Source organism: Vombatus ursinus, unplaced genomic scaffold (genome assembly GCF_900497805.2).
Source record: "Vombatus ursinus unplaced genomic scaffold, bare-nosed wombat genome assembly UNPS02004241.1, whole genome shotgun sequence".
Lineage (NCBI taxonomy): Eukaryota > Metazoa > Chordata > Mammalia > Diprotodontia > Vombatidae > Vombatus > Vombatus ursinus.
Window position 1 is genome coordinate 135,644 of NW_020944019.1, and position 16,933 is coordinate 152,576.

Consider the following 16,933-nt stretch of genomic DNA (forward strand, 5'->3'; position numbering starts at 1 on the left):
CCCCCCCCCCCCCCCCCGCTAAAATTAGCCGCTTCTCCGGAGTCCGTTCTTCACTCTTGGGAGCCACCGCCACTGTATACAGCGCCACTTGGGTGATCTTCTTCCAGCCCGGGGCATCTGCTCATGGGACCGACCTCCTTTTCCACTTGGTTTATGGACAGCTTGACTTTTTGCAGGGAGCACTTTTGCAAAGCCCCCAGCCTGCTCTGTGTCCCTCCTTGTCCCCCTCCCCCCCTCCGCCTGGAGCCTTTCTCTTCATCGAACTCCACTAGAGAAGGTGACCTGGCCTGCTGTGCCCTTAGTGGGCTCAGGCCTTGGAATTCTAGCTTCTAAGGCACATGTTGGATTGGGGGCCACATGAATGGTAGAAAGATCTCCTTCGATTTGAGACTTTTGATTGCTTAGCTATTGCCAGAGGTAGGGATCGAAAATATGGGAGGCCAGGTGGTCAACCCTCTGCTGATCCTGGCTCTGCTTGGTTAACAAGCTGAACTCACCTAACAAGGCAGTCCTGAGGAAAACCTGGAACTCTCCAAACTCAACAAAAGCACAGGTTTGGAGAGTTGGGAGGGAGTGACTTCAGCAGCCATCAAGACCTCCCTGCTGTGCCTGAAAGGCTGGGGAGGCCCATGGGGGTCTGGGATTTTGTGTCCCTGAATTGATTGGACAATTTCATTTGGTTAGGCAGCTCTGCAGTGAGGGCAAGTTGACTTGCCCAGCTCACACAGCCGGTGTTATGCCATAGAAGGAACTTGGGCTCCCCAGCTCACCTATCTGGCCAGCCCACCATACAGCCTCTCACTACGACTCAGGCTTCCCCACCAAGGAAGGACTTGCAAAGCCCTATGATGGGAACCTGTGAGCCGTTATTATTACTCAGATGACTGTGTTGGTAGACGTAGGTGAATATGACGTTCCTTCCATTTATATAGCACACATGTTCCTAGCCCCTTAGTACCTTGGGCAGAGGAATGGATAACTATGGGTACCCTGTTATATAACTGAAGAAAAACAGAGGCTCCAAGACATTGTAACTGACCCAGCTCCACGCCCTCAGTCAAGTGTCTGAGCCATATTCCCACAGACCAGTCCCTCCAGTTTGTCCCAGAAACTGCTTCCAAACCTGTTGTTGTTGTTGTTGTTGAGGAGGAGGAGTTTCTGACTTTGTGACCCCATTTAGGGTTTTCTCAGCAGAGACATTAGATGAGTTTGCCATTTCCTTCTCCAGCTCATTTTGCAACTGAGGCAAACAGGGTTAAGGGACTTGCCCAGGGTCACACAGCTAGTAAGTGCGTGAGGTCAGATTCAAACTCAGGGAAAGGAGTCTTCCTGGCTCCAGGCCTGGCACTCTATCCACTGCACCACCCAGCTGCCTCCAAACCCGTATGGCAGGGTTAACCCTCAGAAGTCTTACACCAGCTGAAATTGATTACTCCCCAGTCCTGTGGCAAGAGCTCCAGGCTCCCACATAAGCCTTTCTTCTTCCCCCAAAGTGGATGACTTTGTACTTGACCCAACTTGTCACTCATCTAAAAAGCCATCAGTGCTGCAAAGTTCCCCTGAGAGGCAGAAATAGCAGAAACAAACTCATGCCACGTGGACTCGCTCAGCGCCTGGGTTGGTGTCATGTAAGTTAATCAAAGGTAGCATGCAGCAAGGGCTTGGTTTGTTCAAAAAGTCATCTTGGTTGTTGTTTTTAGCAGAGGGAAGGGAAGCTAGCACCAACTCTTCTTTGGGCTGCTGGGAAAGGAGACTGAATTGGCCCTTGACAGAAAGCCAGGCTGAGTCTGAAGATGGCCACTTCCCATCTGAGTTGATGGCCCTACTAGGATCACTTGATGAAGGGAGTCTGATGCTGCCTTGAATTGTTTTGGTGGCGAGTACATTAGGAAGCTTGAACACTGCAAATGTGAGGCAGAGAGAACTAAACTTTCTGTAAAATGGAAAAGAAAACGCAACTTTCCTCCCACCGCCATGGCTGCTGTCAGCGCTTTCTTAGGAGCCTTCGTCACTTGTGTGGGAGCTGTTCTCTGTAGGGCAGGAGGAAATGCCCAAGAAACTTTCTTACTGACTGGCCTTTTGTCCAAGGTGGGGTTGGGAGGGGGACCGTGGATGCAAAGTACTTTTTCTAAAAGCCAACTCCTTTATCTGTCTGAAGTGTTGGGGGGTGGCGCTAATGAAAAGTTCTCTTAGAATTTCCATAGTTAGGAGAAGCCTGATTTTACTTTGGTTTTCAGAGTAATCACATAGGTTGGTATGTTTGTTTGAAATTGGTCTGTGACCATCTTGTGGCTATTTCAGAAATGAATCTTGGCTATAGCTCCCAAAGCCCTTAACAGAGAGAGAGAGAGAGAGAGAGAGAGAGTGTGTGTGTGTGTGTGTGTTAGCCTCAGAGACTTGAGTTAAAGGCCTCAACCAAATATTTGGGATGACCCCTTTCAGTGCCTTGTGGCGAGCCTACTGGTAGCTTTGTGCCTTGTTGGGCATATGTGATTTCAGCTTTGGAACAGTAGAAATTTCACTTCTTCTGTTACTTGGAAGAAATTTTGACTCATGGCAGACTTTTCATTGATGGCGGGGGGGGGACGGGGGGGGGCCTCTGTGAAGCTACTTAGTGATATGCCCTGAGTTCAGAGGGACCTGTAAGAAAACATCTAGACCAAACCCCTCTTTTCTACTGAAGGAAGTGGAAGCCTAGGTTAGATTGGGATTTAACTGAGGCCATCCAGGTTAATAAGGAGCAGAGCCAGGACTTGAACTCAGTTCCTTTAGATGACTCACCTGGCATTTATTTCACTGGGCTGCATTGGTCCTCCTGCACTTGCCCTGGAATCGTTGGGGCTGTGTTTTATCTTCTTATCTGGAGTCTTCCCAGGCTGTACTCTAAACAGTTAGGCAGGAAATGATCCCCTTGACCTCAGCACTTTCCAGGCAGACACCTCTCTGACGACAGATGCTGCCATTCTTGCCCAAGGAGAAGCAGCATGGCCTAGGAACTAGGGTCAGAGATATACAGAAGAAAGTGGCTTGGTCAGCTCACAGGCACTTTTGAGGCCAGCTTGATGGCATGTCAAACTGCAGACATCAACACATAGTTGCAGAGTCTTTCCCCTGGACCCTGCTCTTTGTCCTTACCAAACACTTTGTGTAAGTAGCATCACCATTCACTTAGGTGCCCATGTTTGACCTCTTGGTATTTATTTTTCAGCAAATTAATGTGGGTGTGGTGTTGACCTGAGCCATAGGTGGAGCCTTGGAACAGGGCTGAGGAGGGAGGGGGTGGCGGCGGGGTCTCCCTCTAGTCATGAGTTTGCCCTGAGACTTGGGAAGGGCCTTGGTATGGATAGACTGTTGTGACTGGCTCAGGGTCCTGGCCTATCTCCTGTACTTCGGCAGTCTTCATTTCAAATCTCTTTAGACCCATCCTTCCCCTTCCTTTAAAAAAACAGTGTGACAACTGTTTTTGATGTCACAGTCAGCCCTCTCTCCCTCTCCCGTACACCATAAAAGAAACCACAGCAGCTTCAGCTGACAGTATCCAACTTGAATTCAGAGAGGCACCGAGAGTGGGCCTTGAGTAGAATCTGTGTGTGAGTGGGTTTCTAGCGCTCTACTCCACCTCATCTGACTTAGTTGAGGCCTTACCATGGTTCTCAGAATTCTTATTCCAGGCCACAGGCTGCTATGTCCTGTCTCATCCCCAAGCATTGGGGGCAACTGCTTTGTTTGCCCACCGAGAGAGTATCTTGGGGTCTCTGAGGCTTTGCTTCCCGTCACTGCCTTTTTTGGTGTCTGTAGCCAGTTTTGAGATCTCTGGGTCAAATGCTCTAAATTTAGTCTTGCCTTTCTCTCTCTCCCTGCTTTCCCTTCCCCATGTTCTCTCTTGACTGGCCATAATGTGGGATTTGCAGGCATTTTTGGCATTTGGAATAGTTGAACTGTGTGCTATGTTCCTTGTTTTTGATACAAAGCTGGAGAATTGAAGGGCCACCATTCAAGCTTATCAGACTCTATTGTGCGAGGCAATATCATCAGTGATTTCCAGTGGGAAAAGAATATTTAGTCCACCTCCTTCCTTGTACAGAATGAAAAATAAATGATCCGAGAGGGGAGATAGCCTACCTCCTAATCATCATCATCATCATCATCTCACATTTAAGGTTTGTAAAGCACTTTACAGGCATCACCTCAATCCTCCCAACAACCCTTCGAGGCCTGGATATTATGAGCCCCATTTTACAGATGGGGAAACTGAGTCTCGGAGAGGTGACTTGCCCAGGATCCTGGAGCTCAAAAGTCAAAGGGGCATGATGACTCAGACATGTGTCCTAGAGGCCTGTAGGAGGTTCATGGAGCTCTCTCTGTGGTGCTAGAAAAAAAAGTTCACTTGAGGGAGCTAGGAGACGGGGTAGACTGGCTGTCCTTTAGTTAAATGGGGGTGATGATTGCCTTAGCCTGCTTGGCTGCAAGGGACCAAAAGAGTCTGTGGCAGTTTGATGTGAGGAGAAACTTGTGGGGAATCTGAGCCATTTGCCCACGTGGCTTTGCTCTTACTCATTGTCTTCATATAATCTCGAGAATTTCATGCAGAGTTGGAAGAGATACTGAGTCCAACCCTGGTTGCATGGGCTTCCCCTGAGCCAGACTAAGGCAGCCAATCTAAGCCCATATCAGTCTGCTGCCCTGTGGTCAAGGGGGCTCCCTGTTGAGGTGCATGCTTGGACTAGATGGCCTCAGAAACTCAGGATGTCTCTGCAGCAGAGAGCCAAGTCTGTAGCCAGTGTGGCCATGGCCTGGCTGGGTTCAAGGCCTGCCACATGTGATGGGTTAAGTAACCAGGAGCCCAAGGTTATGGAGCTGGCAGAGCTTCCACTGTGAAATGGGGAGAATAGCAGCTGCCTATCTCCCAGGCCTGTGGAAAGAGAGGACTTGGCTTAGTGACCTCAGAACAAGGCCGGGGATGGGAACACTCGTGTTACAAACTTATTCTCTGATTTGTTTGTGGTCTGGATGGTTTTCTGGGTCAGGGGCGCTCAATAGAAAAGAATGGTTTCCAACTCAGTTTTAAAACAGTTTCTGTTCTTTGGTTACAAATCAGAACAAAAAAAAAAACCAAAGTGGCCCTGGAGGCCTAAGTTGTCATTGGGATGGGCAGGGCTCCCCATCAGTTAAGAGAAGGGGACTGGGCCAAGGCCTTGAGAGCCTACTATGAGTGGGTGGATCCGTGGGAAAACTGGCCTGGCTGTTCCATTCTAGGCTGTGTGAATTGCTTCTTTGCAAAACCAGCTTTGCTTGAAAAAGTGACTTCATCCAATTTTCAACACTGTTACCGAGGCCGAACAGAAAAAAGGCCAAAGCCTGGAAAGCCTGGGCTGTCTGAGGGCTAAAGCATTAGGGTGGGTGGAGGAAGGCCAAGTTCTTGGAAATGGTGGGCGATTGCTTAGACACCACCTCACACTTTGGGGGCAGTGATGTGGAACAGTCCCCTTCAGAAAAAACTCAGTCTTCTTTCATTCCTGTTGACTTTTAGGCTGGAAAGGTCCTTAAGTAAATCTGTGGCTTAAAACTTCGCTTCTGCCTTTAGAGTGAAGGCCTGCTTGGCTTATCGAAAAGGCTTATTTGGTTTGTAAGATCCCTTTCTAGTAGGGAAGGTAGCTCCCTAACAGAGCATCATTTCCTCTTTTCCTGTCACCAGGAGTGCCTGTGAGATGCCCTAGGCTCCTGGCATTTAGGAAAAGCTAACGCTCTGTCTGTTCCAGGCCTTCCACTAAGCACTGGGCATACAGAGAAAGGCAAAAGCCAGCACCTGCCCACAAAGGGCCCACCGTCTAATGAAGGGGAAGTGGCACGGGTAAGAGTTGTATCCTAAACTTCCAAGCCCTGGATCACATGAGACTGGCTTTTTAGCTTCAGAAAGTTAGGGGCATCCATTGTTTTAGGGCTTGGGGTCCGAGAATTCAGGTTTTGTTTTTCGAAAAAAGATCAGGATTGTGGTGTTTCAGTCGAATTGGTTTCCTGTGTAGTCATGTGTCTTTTATTTTGTGCACAGAAAAGTATTGTCCTGGGAAAGGCTCTGCCCATCGACTAGCTTCCCAGTGCCCTCCCCCAACGAGGCGCCCTGGCTGTGTTGAAATCGACCCTAGACAAAGGAAGCACCAGGGCAGCTTTCATCTAGGCAGGAGGGCTTAACAATGATTTTTCTTTTTCCGTTTCTTGACATGTTTTGACACAAGATGCTTCCCTCAAATGCTCAAACAACCTCCTTACAATCCGGCAACAGTGATAGTCAGCTCCTTTGGAGAGAGCCTCCTGGGAGCCTAACTGTGACATGGGACTTCCATGCCAAGCTGTGAGGGCCTGGGGACAGCCGGCCAGACTGGACAGCCAGACTCCTGTGCTTTGGGACCAGCCTTAGCTAAGTTCTCTAGACCTTCTTCCATTTTTGCCTTTTCCAGCCCTGGCAACTCTGTAAGACTGGCTCTTTAGGCAGAGGTGTCAGACCCGCGACTCCTGAGGCCTGCAGCCTTCCGGATAAATATGAAACTGGAAAAGACAGGGAAAGATGGAGAATGTCAGCAATGGGCAGCCTTTGGGAGCCTTCTTGCAGGTTGTGATTTGAGTTTGACACCTCTGAGTCAAGGAGGGAGTGCTTGAGGTCTGCCCTGGTGGAAAGAGGCCAGCCGCAGGGCAGAATCCCAGCTGACGATCAAGGGTCCTTTTGCTGCCCCATTCCTGGAAAGGACATTAGGCTTGGAGGCAGGAGACCTGGTTTAATCCTTGCTCTAATACTTCCTACCAGGAGCAAGTTGAGTGGCCTCATTGGACTTCCTCAGTTTCCTCCCCTGTAAAGTGAGGGTGTTGGGCTTAGCTTGGAGATTGTGCTATAGTCTGGGAATGCCAGAAGTCTCAGATCCTAGTCTGGGAGTGGGAAGGTTGGATTTATTTTTGCCGCTGTTTGGTGATTGTCAATAAGAGCTCATCTCTAAGTATGGCGTGAGAATGCAGGAGAGCATCTGCTGATCATAGGGAAGGGCTCCTGGAGTAGCAGCTGGGTCCAATTCCAGGAGTGCCAGCAGGAGACAGGAAGGAGGACATTTGGGGGCTACTTAAAGCTGACTTTTGTAGACATTTGGGAGAGCTCTCTTTCTGAAGCGTTTCCATCTCTGCTCTTAACTCTGGTTTCCCCCAAGTCTCCCTCCAGAGAGGGCAGCCAGATATGGGCCTGGCCGGCCTACTATTATGTCAGACAATGCAATGCTGATGATGACGGTGATGATGCTGTGGGGCAGGGCTCCTGAGGAGAGTTGGCCCCTGAGCCCCGCTACCACTACAAGGCTAGTCCTGAGGGCCCATATTTGCCAGCCTGCTGCTGCTGCTGCTGCTGCTGTTCCAGGCTCCCCTGGCTTCACCCCCCCCCCCCCCCCCCCCCCCCCCCCCACCCTCTTATGATGAACGTCTACACCAAGGTTGGCTTGGCCACTCTCCACTCTGGCCACTGGCACCAAGCCTGATATTTGGGTTGGACCAGTCAGTCATCTCAGAGCAAGTGAGGGACTGAGGGGACATCACATTTGGGCAAGTGCTTTGTTACATGTATTCGAGCTGTTCAGAGGGTTTCCTTGCTTCCATATGTGATCTCTTCTGGAAGACTGCCATCAGGTACTGACCTGAAGACAAGGGTCAAAAAGTGGCTTGGGATGGTGAGGGGGCTTTTGTTCAGAGCAGCACTCGGCACTCAGCCTGAGGCCATCTCATGAGTTCCCCACCTTTATGACTTTCCCTCTGGGATTACCAGGCTCATGACTTTGAAAAATCTCATTGTTTGGGCATGGTATCAGCACATCTGATCCTGGACTGGTGGGATTTAGTAGTCTAAGTGTCTACTCTCAGGCTGGTAGGCCCTGGAGTGGTCTGGCTCTGTCTGGGGAGAGGGATGGGGTGGTGGTATAGTATTTCAGTTTCATCTCCCAGGCATTCCGAAAGGAGGGTTCAGTCTGTGATATGGCTGGATCAGCATCTTTCCTGATAAACTTTGAGTTGGCCCTCACACTCAGCTGCAAAGACTTTCTGAAATGGCCATGAAATAGGTGCCATTTGGCCTGGAAAGGACTGTCTTCAGTTCACTCATTCGGCAGAAAGGCTCCACAAATCTAATGTGGTGAGACCTCTGGGAACTTTGACTAAGTATGGTGAATGACCAGCTTTTGTATTGGTTTCTGCTATTTGACCTAAGAGTCCAGTATAGCTCTGGCTTCTTCTCGTAATATATTTGATCAGAGTAAATGGTTGACAGTCTTTACAGTATGGACATTACTGTGCACACATGACTTTCTTTTGTCTTACTTAAAATATCACAATCCTGTATTTTCCTTTGAATCTTGCTAGAGTTTAGCTGGAAAGATAGCTGGGAGATTGGGAAGCTTTTGGCCACCCCTTTCCAGATGTGGCTTCTGTTTCTCTGGGCTTGTATACAGTTGGAAATATGAATATGATGAGATATGGGGACTGGGGAGCTGGAGTTCAGGAAGGGCCTAATACTGGAATAATCATGGTTAAGACATGAATGATGACAGAATCAAGACTTTCTTTTTTTTTTTTCCCAAAAGGAGAGAAAATAAAGTTTTCTTTCTTAATGGTGATTTCCTTTGTGAAATGATTTTTTAAAATGTCCTCTTTTCTTCAGGTTGCTATGGGAATTCCATATAACAGCAGGAAAGGACAAACATTCCAGTGATGTTGATGCTTGAGATGTAACTGGCCTGAGGAGCAGAGAGTGTGAACAGTTCTGTGGCAACCTCAATTTCACTGCGATGGCTACAGATTCGGGGGAGCCAGCAAGCACCGAAGATTCAGAGAAACCTGATGGGGTCTCTTTGGAAAACAGAGTTCGTCCAGTGGCTGCCGCATTGACAATGGAGATTAGGCTGAAGGAAAATGCTAGGGCCTTCTCTGCTTCTGGGGAAACCTCTGAGAGGAACAGGGTCTTCAGGAAGAGCATGGATATGATGGACAATGAGCCAGGCTCCAACTCCTTCCCTAAAGAACAGAGTGTCCAGGGTGCCCAGAGAACAGCTCAACATGCCACAAACAGACTGGGCAGGGGACAGGAGGCTAGTAAACATGACCGGGGGTCAAAGCCAAATCCTGAAGCCCCCAAAGACTGTTGCAAGGAGAAGAGCGAAAAAGAGATGGAGGAAGAAGCAGAGATGAAGGCGGTAGCAACTTCCCCCAGCGGCCGCTTCCTGAAGTTTGACATTGAGCTGGGCCGAGGAGCCTTCAAAACAGTGTTTAAAGGGCTAGACACAGAGACCTGGGTGGAGGTCGCCTGGTGTGAGCTGCAGGTTAGTGTGCCCTCAGTAGGGAAACAAGCCCTGTCTCCAGGCCAACCAGACCCAGGCGGCTTCTCCCTCACTCTCACTATCTGTCCGTCTTTCCATCTCTGTCACCCTCCTTTTTCTCTCTTTCTCTATCTCTCTCCACCCCCTTTCTCCCTTGCTCTCTCCTCTCTCTCTTGTCTTTCTCACCTTCCCTCCTCTGTCTCTTTTCCCCTTCCTCCCTCCCCCCCCCCCCTGCCTCCTCCCCCCCTCTCTCTCTCTCTCTCTCTCTCTCTCTCTCTCTCTCTCTCTCTCTCACACACACACACACACACACACACACACACACACAGTCTCACACTCTGTCTCTTTCCTCCCCTTCTTCTCCCTTCATTCATTCTCTCTCATCTGTGTCTTTTCTTTATACTAATTTAGAGGTGTGCCTGTTTGGGTTTCAGCGTGTTTCTCCTTCAGTAAAAAAAAAATCATATCACTCTCTGTAGCCCTCACTTGTAGAAGGAAGACAGTGCCCAGGTCCTTTGCCCTTTGGCCTTGCTAACTCTGGTGAGTTGCTGCTTTGTTCTGTTCAGGCAGGGTTTGGGCTGACTCAGGCTTCGAGGCTGGATCTGAGCCTTTTAGGTGGCATCTAGAAGAGGCCATGGCAAAGCCTCCCTTCGTACTGATGCCCAAGACCTCTTTGAAGTTAAGAGACACCACAACCCACTAGGCTGTCGGCAGTTGGGAGCTGTTTCCCTCTGGCTGCATAGGGTTACCTAATGCTTTGGAATGTAGCTAGGTGGTGCTGCAGTGGATAGAGCTCTGGCCTTGGAGTCAGGAGGACCTGAGTTCAAATCCAGCCTCAGACACATACCACTCACTCGCTGTGTGACCCTGGGCAAGCCACTCAATCCCGATTGCCTCACCCAAAAAAAGAAAAAAGAAACGTAGACCTTATGATTATGAGGGGGGGAGTGCAATGATGAAGACATGCAGGAAGTGAAGTGAAGTGTGGCCGGCTTGGCCTAGAGGTTGTGGGGAGGCTCAGCACAGGCTGGAGAGTCCAGGGCTTGGGGACTCAGCTACTTTGGGTTTTGAAGATTTGGAGAACTGGATTTCCATAGGATCGGTTTCCTTTGTCATTTTTCCATCCTCGGTATTTTATTTCTTTTCTTGAAAAGGGTCCCTGTTCTAGGCCAGCCCCTTTATTTTCCACAGGGGGCAGGGGGAAGATGAGAAATACAGGTTGCCCCGACTCCCAGGGGCTTCTGGGCTCCCTTTCTTTTTCTTCATTAAAAAATGAATTTCTGGGGCAGCCAGGTGGCGTCATGGATAGAACACCGGCCCAGGAGTCAGGAGGAGCCGAGTTCAAATTTGGCCTCAGACACTTGACACTTACTAGCTGTGTGACCCTGGGCAAGTCGCTTAACCCCGTTCCCTAGCAAAAACAAAACAAAACAAAAAAACAAGAATTTCTGGACATCTTTAGTTTTTATATGACCTTCATTTCCACATCCATCCCCATCCCTAATAACAAAGACAGTTCAGCCAACCCGACAAAGCCATCAGTCAACAGCATATATAGCATTGTACACCCATGGCACCCCGCCTTTGCCAAGATGGGAAGGAGGCATTGCGTGGGCCCTTTCCTGGGAAGAATTCAGACTGGCCCTTGGGACTGGCTCCAGTTTTGCATGGCTCTGCTGCGTTGCTTTTGTTGGCCATCGACGTGTATTTGGCAACAGCCTGGGCAAAGGGCTCAGCTAGCAGTCACTGAGGATTTTAGGGTCTCTGCATGGTGGGGCAGGAAGCAACTGCATCTGCTCTTTGGGCTCAGTTAGTTTAAGAAGTGTCAGAAGTGACGAGGGTTCCCGCTGTCCTCCGTGCCCAGTTTTCTCCAGGTTACATGTGGCACGCATGATGTAGCCAGATGTTCAAGGCAGCAGAGAGGCTTTGTTGGCAACATCTTTAAGTCTCCAATCCCTACCCACTGGGGAAGGGAAGGAACCGTAACAGGCATTGATCCAGCACCTACTATGTGCCAGGCAACTGCACAAAGCACTTTTACAAATACTGTCTCACTTGATCCTCACAACAACCCTCCAGCTGGTTGCAGAAAAGGAAACAGGCAGATAGGTGAAGTGACTTGCTCAGGGTCACATGGCCAATAAGTGTCTAAGGTCAGATTTGAACTCAGGCCTTCCTGCTTGACCCGAGACCTGGCACTCCCTCTAGTGGAGTATCACCAGCTGCTTCTAACTGGCATTGGGCTTTGTTTCAATTCAGGAAATGACTGAGTGAAGGCTCCTGGTCAGAGCTTCTGGGAAGAGTGTTGACCATATGGTATTTAAAGGAGGCCTGTGGAGTTACCAGGAGAAGGCTGCGAGCCCTCGGGAGGGAGGGGGCCTCAATTATAGAAACTGGGGGATAAAATAGGATTCTAAGAACATGGTCCCAGTTTGAGAGACAGAGAAAGAGATAGAGACAAAGAGGAAAAAGAGACAGAAGGAGAGACAAGAGGAGAGAGAGAAGAGAAACAGGAGAGAGGAGAAAAGCAGGAGAGAGACAGAAGGAAAGAGGAGGAGACAGAGAAGGAGAGAGACAGAAGGAAGAAGAGAGAAGCAAGACAGAGACACAGAGGAGAGGGAGAGAGAGAGAAGAGAGACAGAAGGAGAGAGACAGAAGTTGAGAGAGAGGAGAGAAACAGAAGAGAGATGGAGAAGAAGAGACAAGGAGAGATATACAAAGATGGAGAAAGAGATGGAGAGAGGAGGGAGACAAGAGAGAAGAAGGAGAGACATATAGAGAAGGAGAGAAAGGAGACAGAAGGAGAGTGGCAGGAGAGAGACATAGAGAAAGAGGAGACAGACAGAGACAGGAGAGAGGAAGAGAAAGAGATGATTTTTGGTAGATGTGACTTTCCCTTGGCCTTGGACTGCACGAGATCAGCTGAGTGTTTATAGAAAGGGGGCTTGGGAAAACTCCGCCCTTGGTGTGTGCATCCTCATCAGATCCCATTTCTGTCCCATGCTGCTTAGCTGGACCAGTGTACAATCAGGATTCTCACTTTAAGGAGATACTGAATAATACCATGAACCAGGGTGACCAAATGCTAAACGCTGTTATTAAAATGCTCAGTGAGGTAAGCCTGGGTGGCTCAGTGGATAGAGCACTGAACCTGGAGTCAGGAAGACATGAGTTCAAATCCGACTTCAGACACCCTAGCTGTGTGACTGTGGGCAAGTCACTTCACCCTGTTTGCCTTAGTTTCCTCATATGTAAAATGAGCTAGAGAAGGAAACGGCAACCTACTCCAGTATCTCTGCAAGAAAACCCCAAAAATGGGGTCATGGAGAATTGGACACGACTGAGCACCGACGACATGAGGTAAGCCTACCCAGTAAGGCACTGGGCATTTTCTTAAGTCTTTAAGGGCGCTGGGACAAGGCTGGCACCTGCAAAACGGTTTTGGACCCCTTGTTTTGAAATTGCGTTGAGAGACCTCATTGGCCAGCTCATCTCCATTGCTTCCTTTTGATAGTGGGGCGGATCGCAGCAGGCTGGTTGGAAGGGTGGCTCTCCCAGTTTTCCACAAAGACTGACCCAGCTTGAGTGGCTTTATGGGCCAAACTGGCCGATCTCTTTCTAAGAGCCAGTGTGGGTTAGGAGGAAGTCCTTGCTCTGTTCTCAGGGTCTCTGGGACCAAGTGTGGGCAAGTCACGATGGTGCTCCCAGTGTGCTGCGTACCTGGCCCAGGCAGCCTCCACTTCTCTGCTAGTTGTCTCTAGAAGCCCGCCCCAACCTCGTCATCATTCCTCCTCTGGCTAATAAAGTAGAGTTGGGGGACCGTGGAGTCCAGACAAGGAGGTAGATGCATGTAGCCAACCTGGGCCTCTGGCACTTTCACTTTCCCAGAAAACCTTTTGTTCTCAACATTTCACACTGAACACAAGCCCCCGAGACAACAACTGCAGTGATTTACCAAAGAGCATTGGCCCTTTTGCAGCACTTAGCATAGTGCCTAGCACACAGGCAGAGGCTGGAAGGTTTTCCTGCCCAAGTGCCCTTCCTCTGGGGTCATGGGACAGGTGGGGCACAGGGTGGAGGGGGCCTTCTGTTCTCTCCCAAGTTTTCTCTTCACGCTGCATTTCCCTATGTCTTCCTGACCTTCTCTCCTGCACTTCCACCTTTTAGGGGGTTGCCACAGTATTGTTTGATGCTGCCAGGCTGTCATGTGTTCAGTGTGTCCCTGGCCTGCAGATGTCTGGTACTTGGCTACTCGGATGCTGATGGAATGCAATCACGCAATTAAACCCCACATTTTTGCTCTTAGAAATAATATGGACACTAGTATTTTTGTATTGATTCTCATTTTTTAAAAAAATCCTTAAGGACACATAAGGGGCAGTGTGGCCTCACAGCCAGGAAGACATGGGTTTAAACCCTTGCCCCCGACACCTGTTAGCTGTTTGATTGATGCCCTAAAAATTTGGGTGCCCCTGTTCTTCCCCCACCCTAGACTGGAATGGAATCATTCAGCCCCCACTCCCATCCCCCAGAAGTGCCGCTGTCGGTGGGTAAGCAGCTTTGTGTGCCTGCTGGAGGCCTGGTGCTGACGGGTCTTGTTCCTTGGCACACTTTCTTTTTGCTCAAAGCTGTTGTACTTCAGTGCGGGTCTTGGCAGTGCGACCCAGATCTCCACAGCCACATGTAAGTTGTTTCTCAGAACTTGGCTTTTGACTTCAGCCTTTCTGATCCCCGGGGCTTATTCACTCTGAAGTGGGTAAACTCGGAAAACTGAGGCATGATTCATTCCCAGGACCACAGCACCGCTAAAAAGAGAACCCTGTCTGTTCCCAGGAATGAGCAACTGAGCCCTTCCATTGCCACCATCTAGGGAAGTCTGCAGGGGCCATCCCTCCCTTCTTGAGACAGTTTAGGCATCCCCCCGCTTTGCCCCAGAGAGCAATCATCCATTTCTACAAGACAGGTTCTGCCTTAGCAACTCTGTCTAAGCAGCCAGAACCTTGGACATCCATCAGTCAGTGAGTCACTAAACATTGATAAAGCACCTACTATGTGCCAGGTACTGTACTAAGCCTGGGGATGCAAAAAGAGGTGAAAGACAGCTCTTGCCCTCAAGGACCTTAGAATCTAATGGGGGAGACAATAAGCCAACATGTATAAACGAGCTCTGTACCAGATGAATAGGAAATAATGAACAGAAGGAAGGCATTGGAATTAAGAAGGGTCAGGGAAGGCTTCCTTACTCGTGTGATGACGAAACTGAGGCAAGCAGAGGTAAAATGACTTGCGCAGAGTCTCACAGCCAGTAAGTGTCTGAGGTGGGATTTGAATTCAGGTCTTCCTCACTCTGTGCCACCAGCTGCCTCATATCTGAGGGATGGTACAGCGAGAGAGGTTACATACTGCTGTTTGGTGAATAAGAGTCGCTCCCCATTCTAATTCACTGAAATAAAAGCAGCTCGAATCAGCTTTGAAGTGACTCCGAGGCTTTTGGGGTATGTTTTCCCTGCCCTTTGCTTTGATTGACCCATTGGGGGCCCCCCCTCTGAATCTCAGGCCCCTCTGCTAGTGTGGCCTCTTGGAGAAGTAAGGTCAGGAGCAAAGGTTCCAAGGCATTTGGCTTTTGAGGCGTTGTCCAGATTAGGCAGAAGTCAATTCCTATTTGTCGATCCACTCTGCAAGTCTGGTCACATCTGTTACAAGGGCTGGCTGGCTGTGTCTTTGGGTTCATTATTGACGTGCCTCGGGGCAGTGTGTTCCCAGCTCTCCTGGCTAGACTTGGTTGCTTCTGTTCTTTGGATGATTCCAGCCCTAACCCCAAGGCCTCATCTTGGAATCCCAACTTGATGCTGGGTTAGCTGTAAGCTCAGAATCAGAAGCCTTTTTGCTCAGTCAGCTCCTCCGAGTTCATGGCTTTTCTCCCCCTTCTTTTAGTGGGCCTCCAAGGCTTTCTGGCTCAACCCTAGATGGCCTGCCAGTCTGCCATGGCAGATTCCAAAAGTGGCAGGTTTGAAGCAAGTGTTAGCATTTGGCATTGTCATTTTACCACGTTGACAGTAGGGAAGTGGGCCTCACAGTCTGGGCTTCTGCTTCCTAGAATTAGTGGGATTTTCCAAAACAAATGTTAAGTGAATCATCCCCCTAATTATTTGCCAATAGGGGAGGAGGAAATTTGATCAGCATTCTTGCAAAGAAGCTTGTGTGGGAGTGCAGTTGTCTCATCAGCCTCGGACTGGGCTCCCGCCTGCCCTAATTGCCAGGCGAGCATTTAGGATTGTGAGTTTCCAGAGCTCACACAGGTAGTCAGTGGGAGACCTGAAAATTGCCCCCAAGTCCTGACTCCAGAATTGGTGATGCTCCTACCTTTTCTCTGTAGATTTGATGACTAACTCTCCCCTTTTCCTTCCTTTCTTGTGAATCTTGTCTCTTGTGGGTGTGTCTGGTTTTTGCTGGTGGTCTGAGAGAGCATATGAGGGTTAGCATTCCAGTCTTTTTTGCTGTCCAAGTAAAATATTAAGAGATTTGGGGACAATGTGGTTCCAGAACTAACTACTTGCTAGGTGACACCTGACCAAAAAAGCAGTGGTTGTTGGGAAGTCTTGTCAGTAGTTAACACAGATTCTGACGAAGAATCACTCTTTTGTCTGTTTTGGCTAGTGAATGAATGAATGGGGGAAACAGCATTGATATGTCACCTACTATGCACAGAGCCCTGTGCTAAGTGCTGGAGATAGAAACAGAAAGTGGAGCCAGGCCCTGCTGTCTCGAAGCTCCCATGGTGATGGTGGGAATGGACCCAGGGGCAGGGCAGATGGAAAGGCCCCATGGTCCTGAGGGGGCAGCACTATGGGGGGTGCTGGTCATAGCCCTTCTCATGGCTCATTTCCCCTGAGAAAACCAGAGCAGCTTCATGGGGAGCTTTCTGACGTCACCAAGATTCTTGATGTCTAAGAACTTTTTTGTGTGGGAAATGATTTTTAATCTCACTTTGATTCCAAAATCCCTTCTCCATTTCAGGATCGGAAACTGAGCAAAGCTGAGCAGCAGAGATTCAAAGAAGAAGCTGAGATGTTGAAGGGTCTTCAGCACCCCAATATAGTCCGATTCTATGACTCTTGGGAATCCATAGTGAAAGGGAAAAAGTGCATTGTTTTAGTGACTGAGCTCATGACATCAGGCACTTTAAAGACGTGAGTTAACTTGCCTTTGGGCTAGGGTGTGCAGGTGTGAGTGGGTATACGTTTGTGGTGTTTGTGTGGGGGGGGGAGTGAATGTATGTGTGTGGGTTGTGTTGTGTGCTCGGGTAAATATGGGTGTGTTTGTGATATGTTGGGGTGAGGGTGTGAATATGTGTGTGTCTGTGGCTTGGGGTGAGTGTGGCTGTGGGGGGAGTGAGTGTGGGTGTGAGTTTGGCATGTAGTGGAGGGGGTGTGAATGTAGGGGTAGGGGGAGTGTGTGGGTGTATTGCCAATTGAGAGTCCTCTGTTCCATTCTTTCTGTCCTGGACCCCCGATCCCCCCCCCCCCCACCCTAATATTTTTGGAAATTAGAATATAGATAGTCCTAAAATTTACTTCCTTAAGACTGTGGACTTT

At 49.3% G+C, this 16,933-nt stretch overlaps 1 protein-coding gene across 5 annotated transcripts in view; it reads left to right on the forward strand.

Annotated features, from left to right (window-relative positions):
- Positions 1-16,933, forward strand: part of WNK3 (WNK lysine deficient protein kinase 3) — a 61,837-nt gene that overhangs the window by 1,659 nt on the left and 43,245 nt on the right. For all 5 annotated transcript variants that reach the window (XM_027877165.1, XM_027877192.1, XM_027877201.1 and 2 more), the window contains exons 2-3: positions 8,684-9,341; positions 16,356-16,528. In XM_027877165.1, the coding sequence (XP_027732966.1) occupies positions 8,811-9,341; positions 16,356-16,528 (704 nt within the window). In that variant the 5' untranslated portion in view covers positions 8,684-8,810. The remainder of the gene's footprint in view (positions 1-8,683; positions 9,342-16,355; positions 16,529-16,933) is intronic.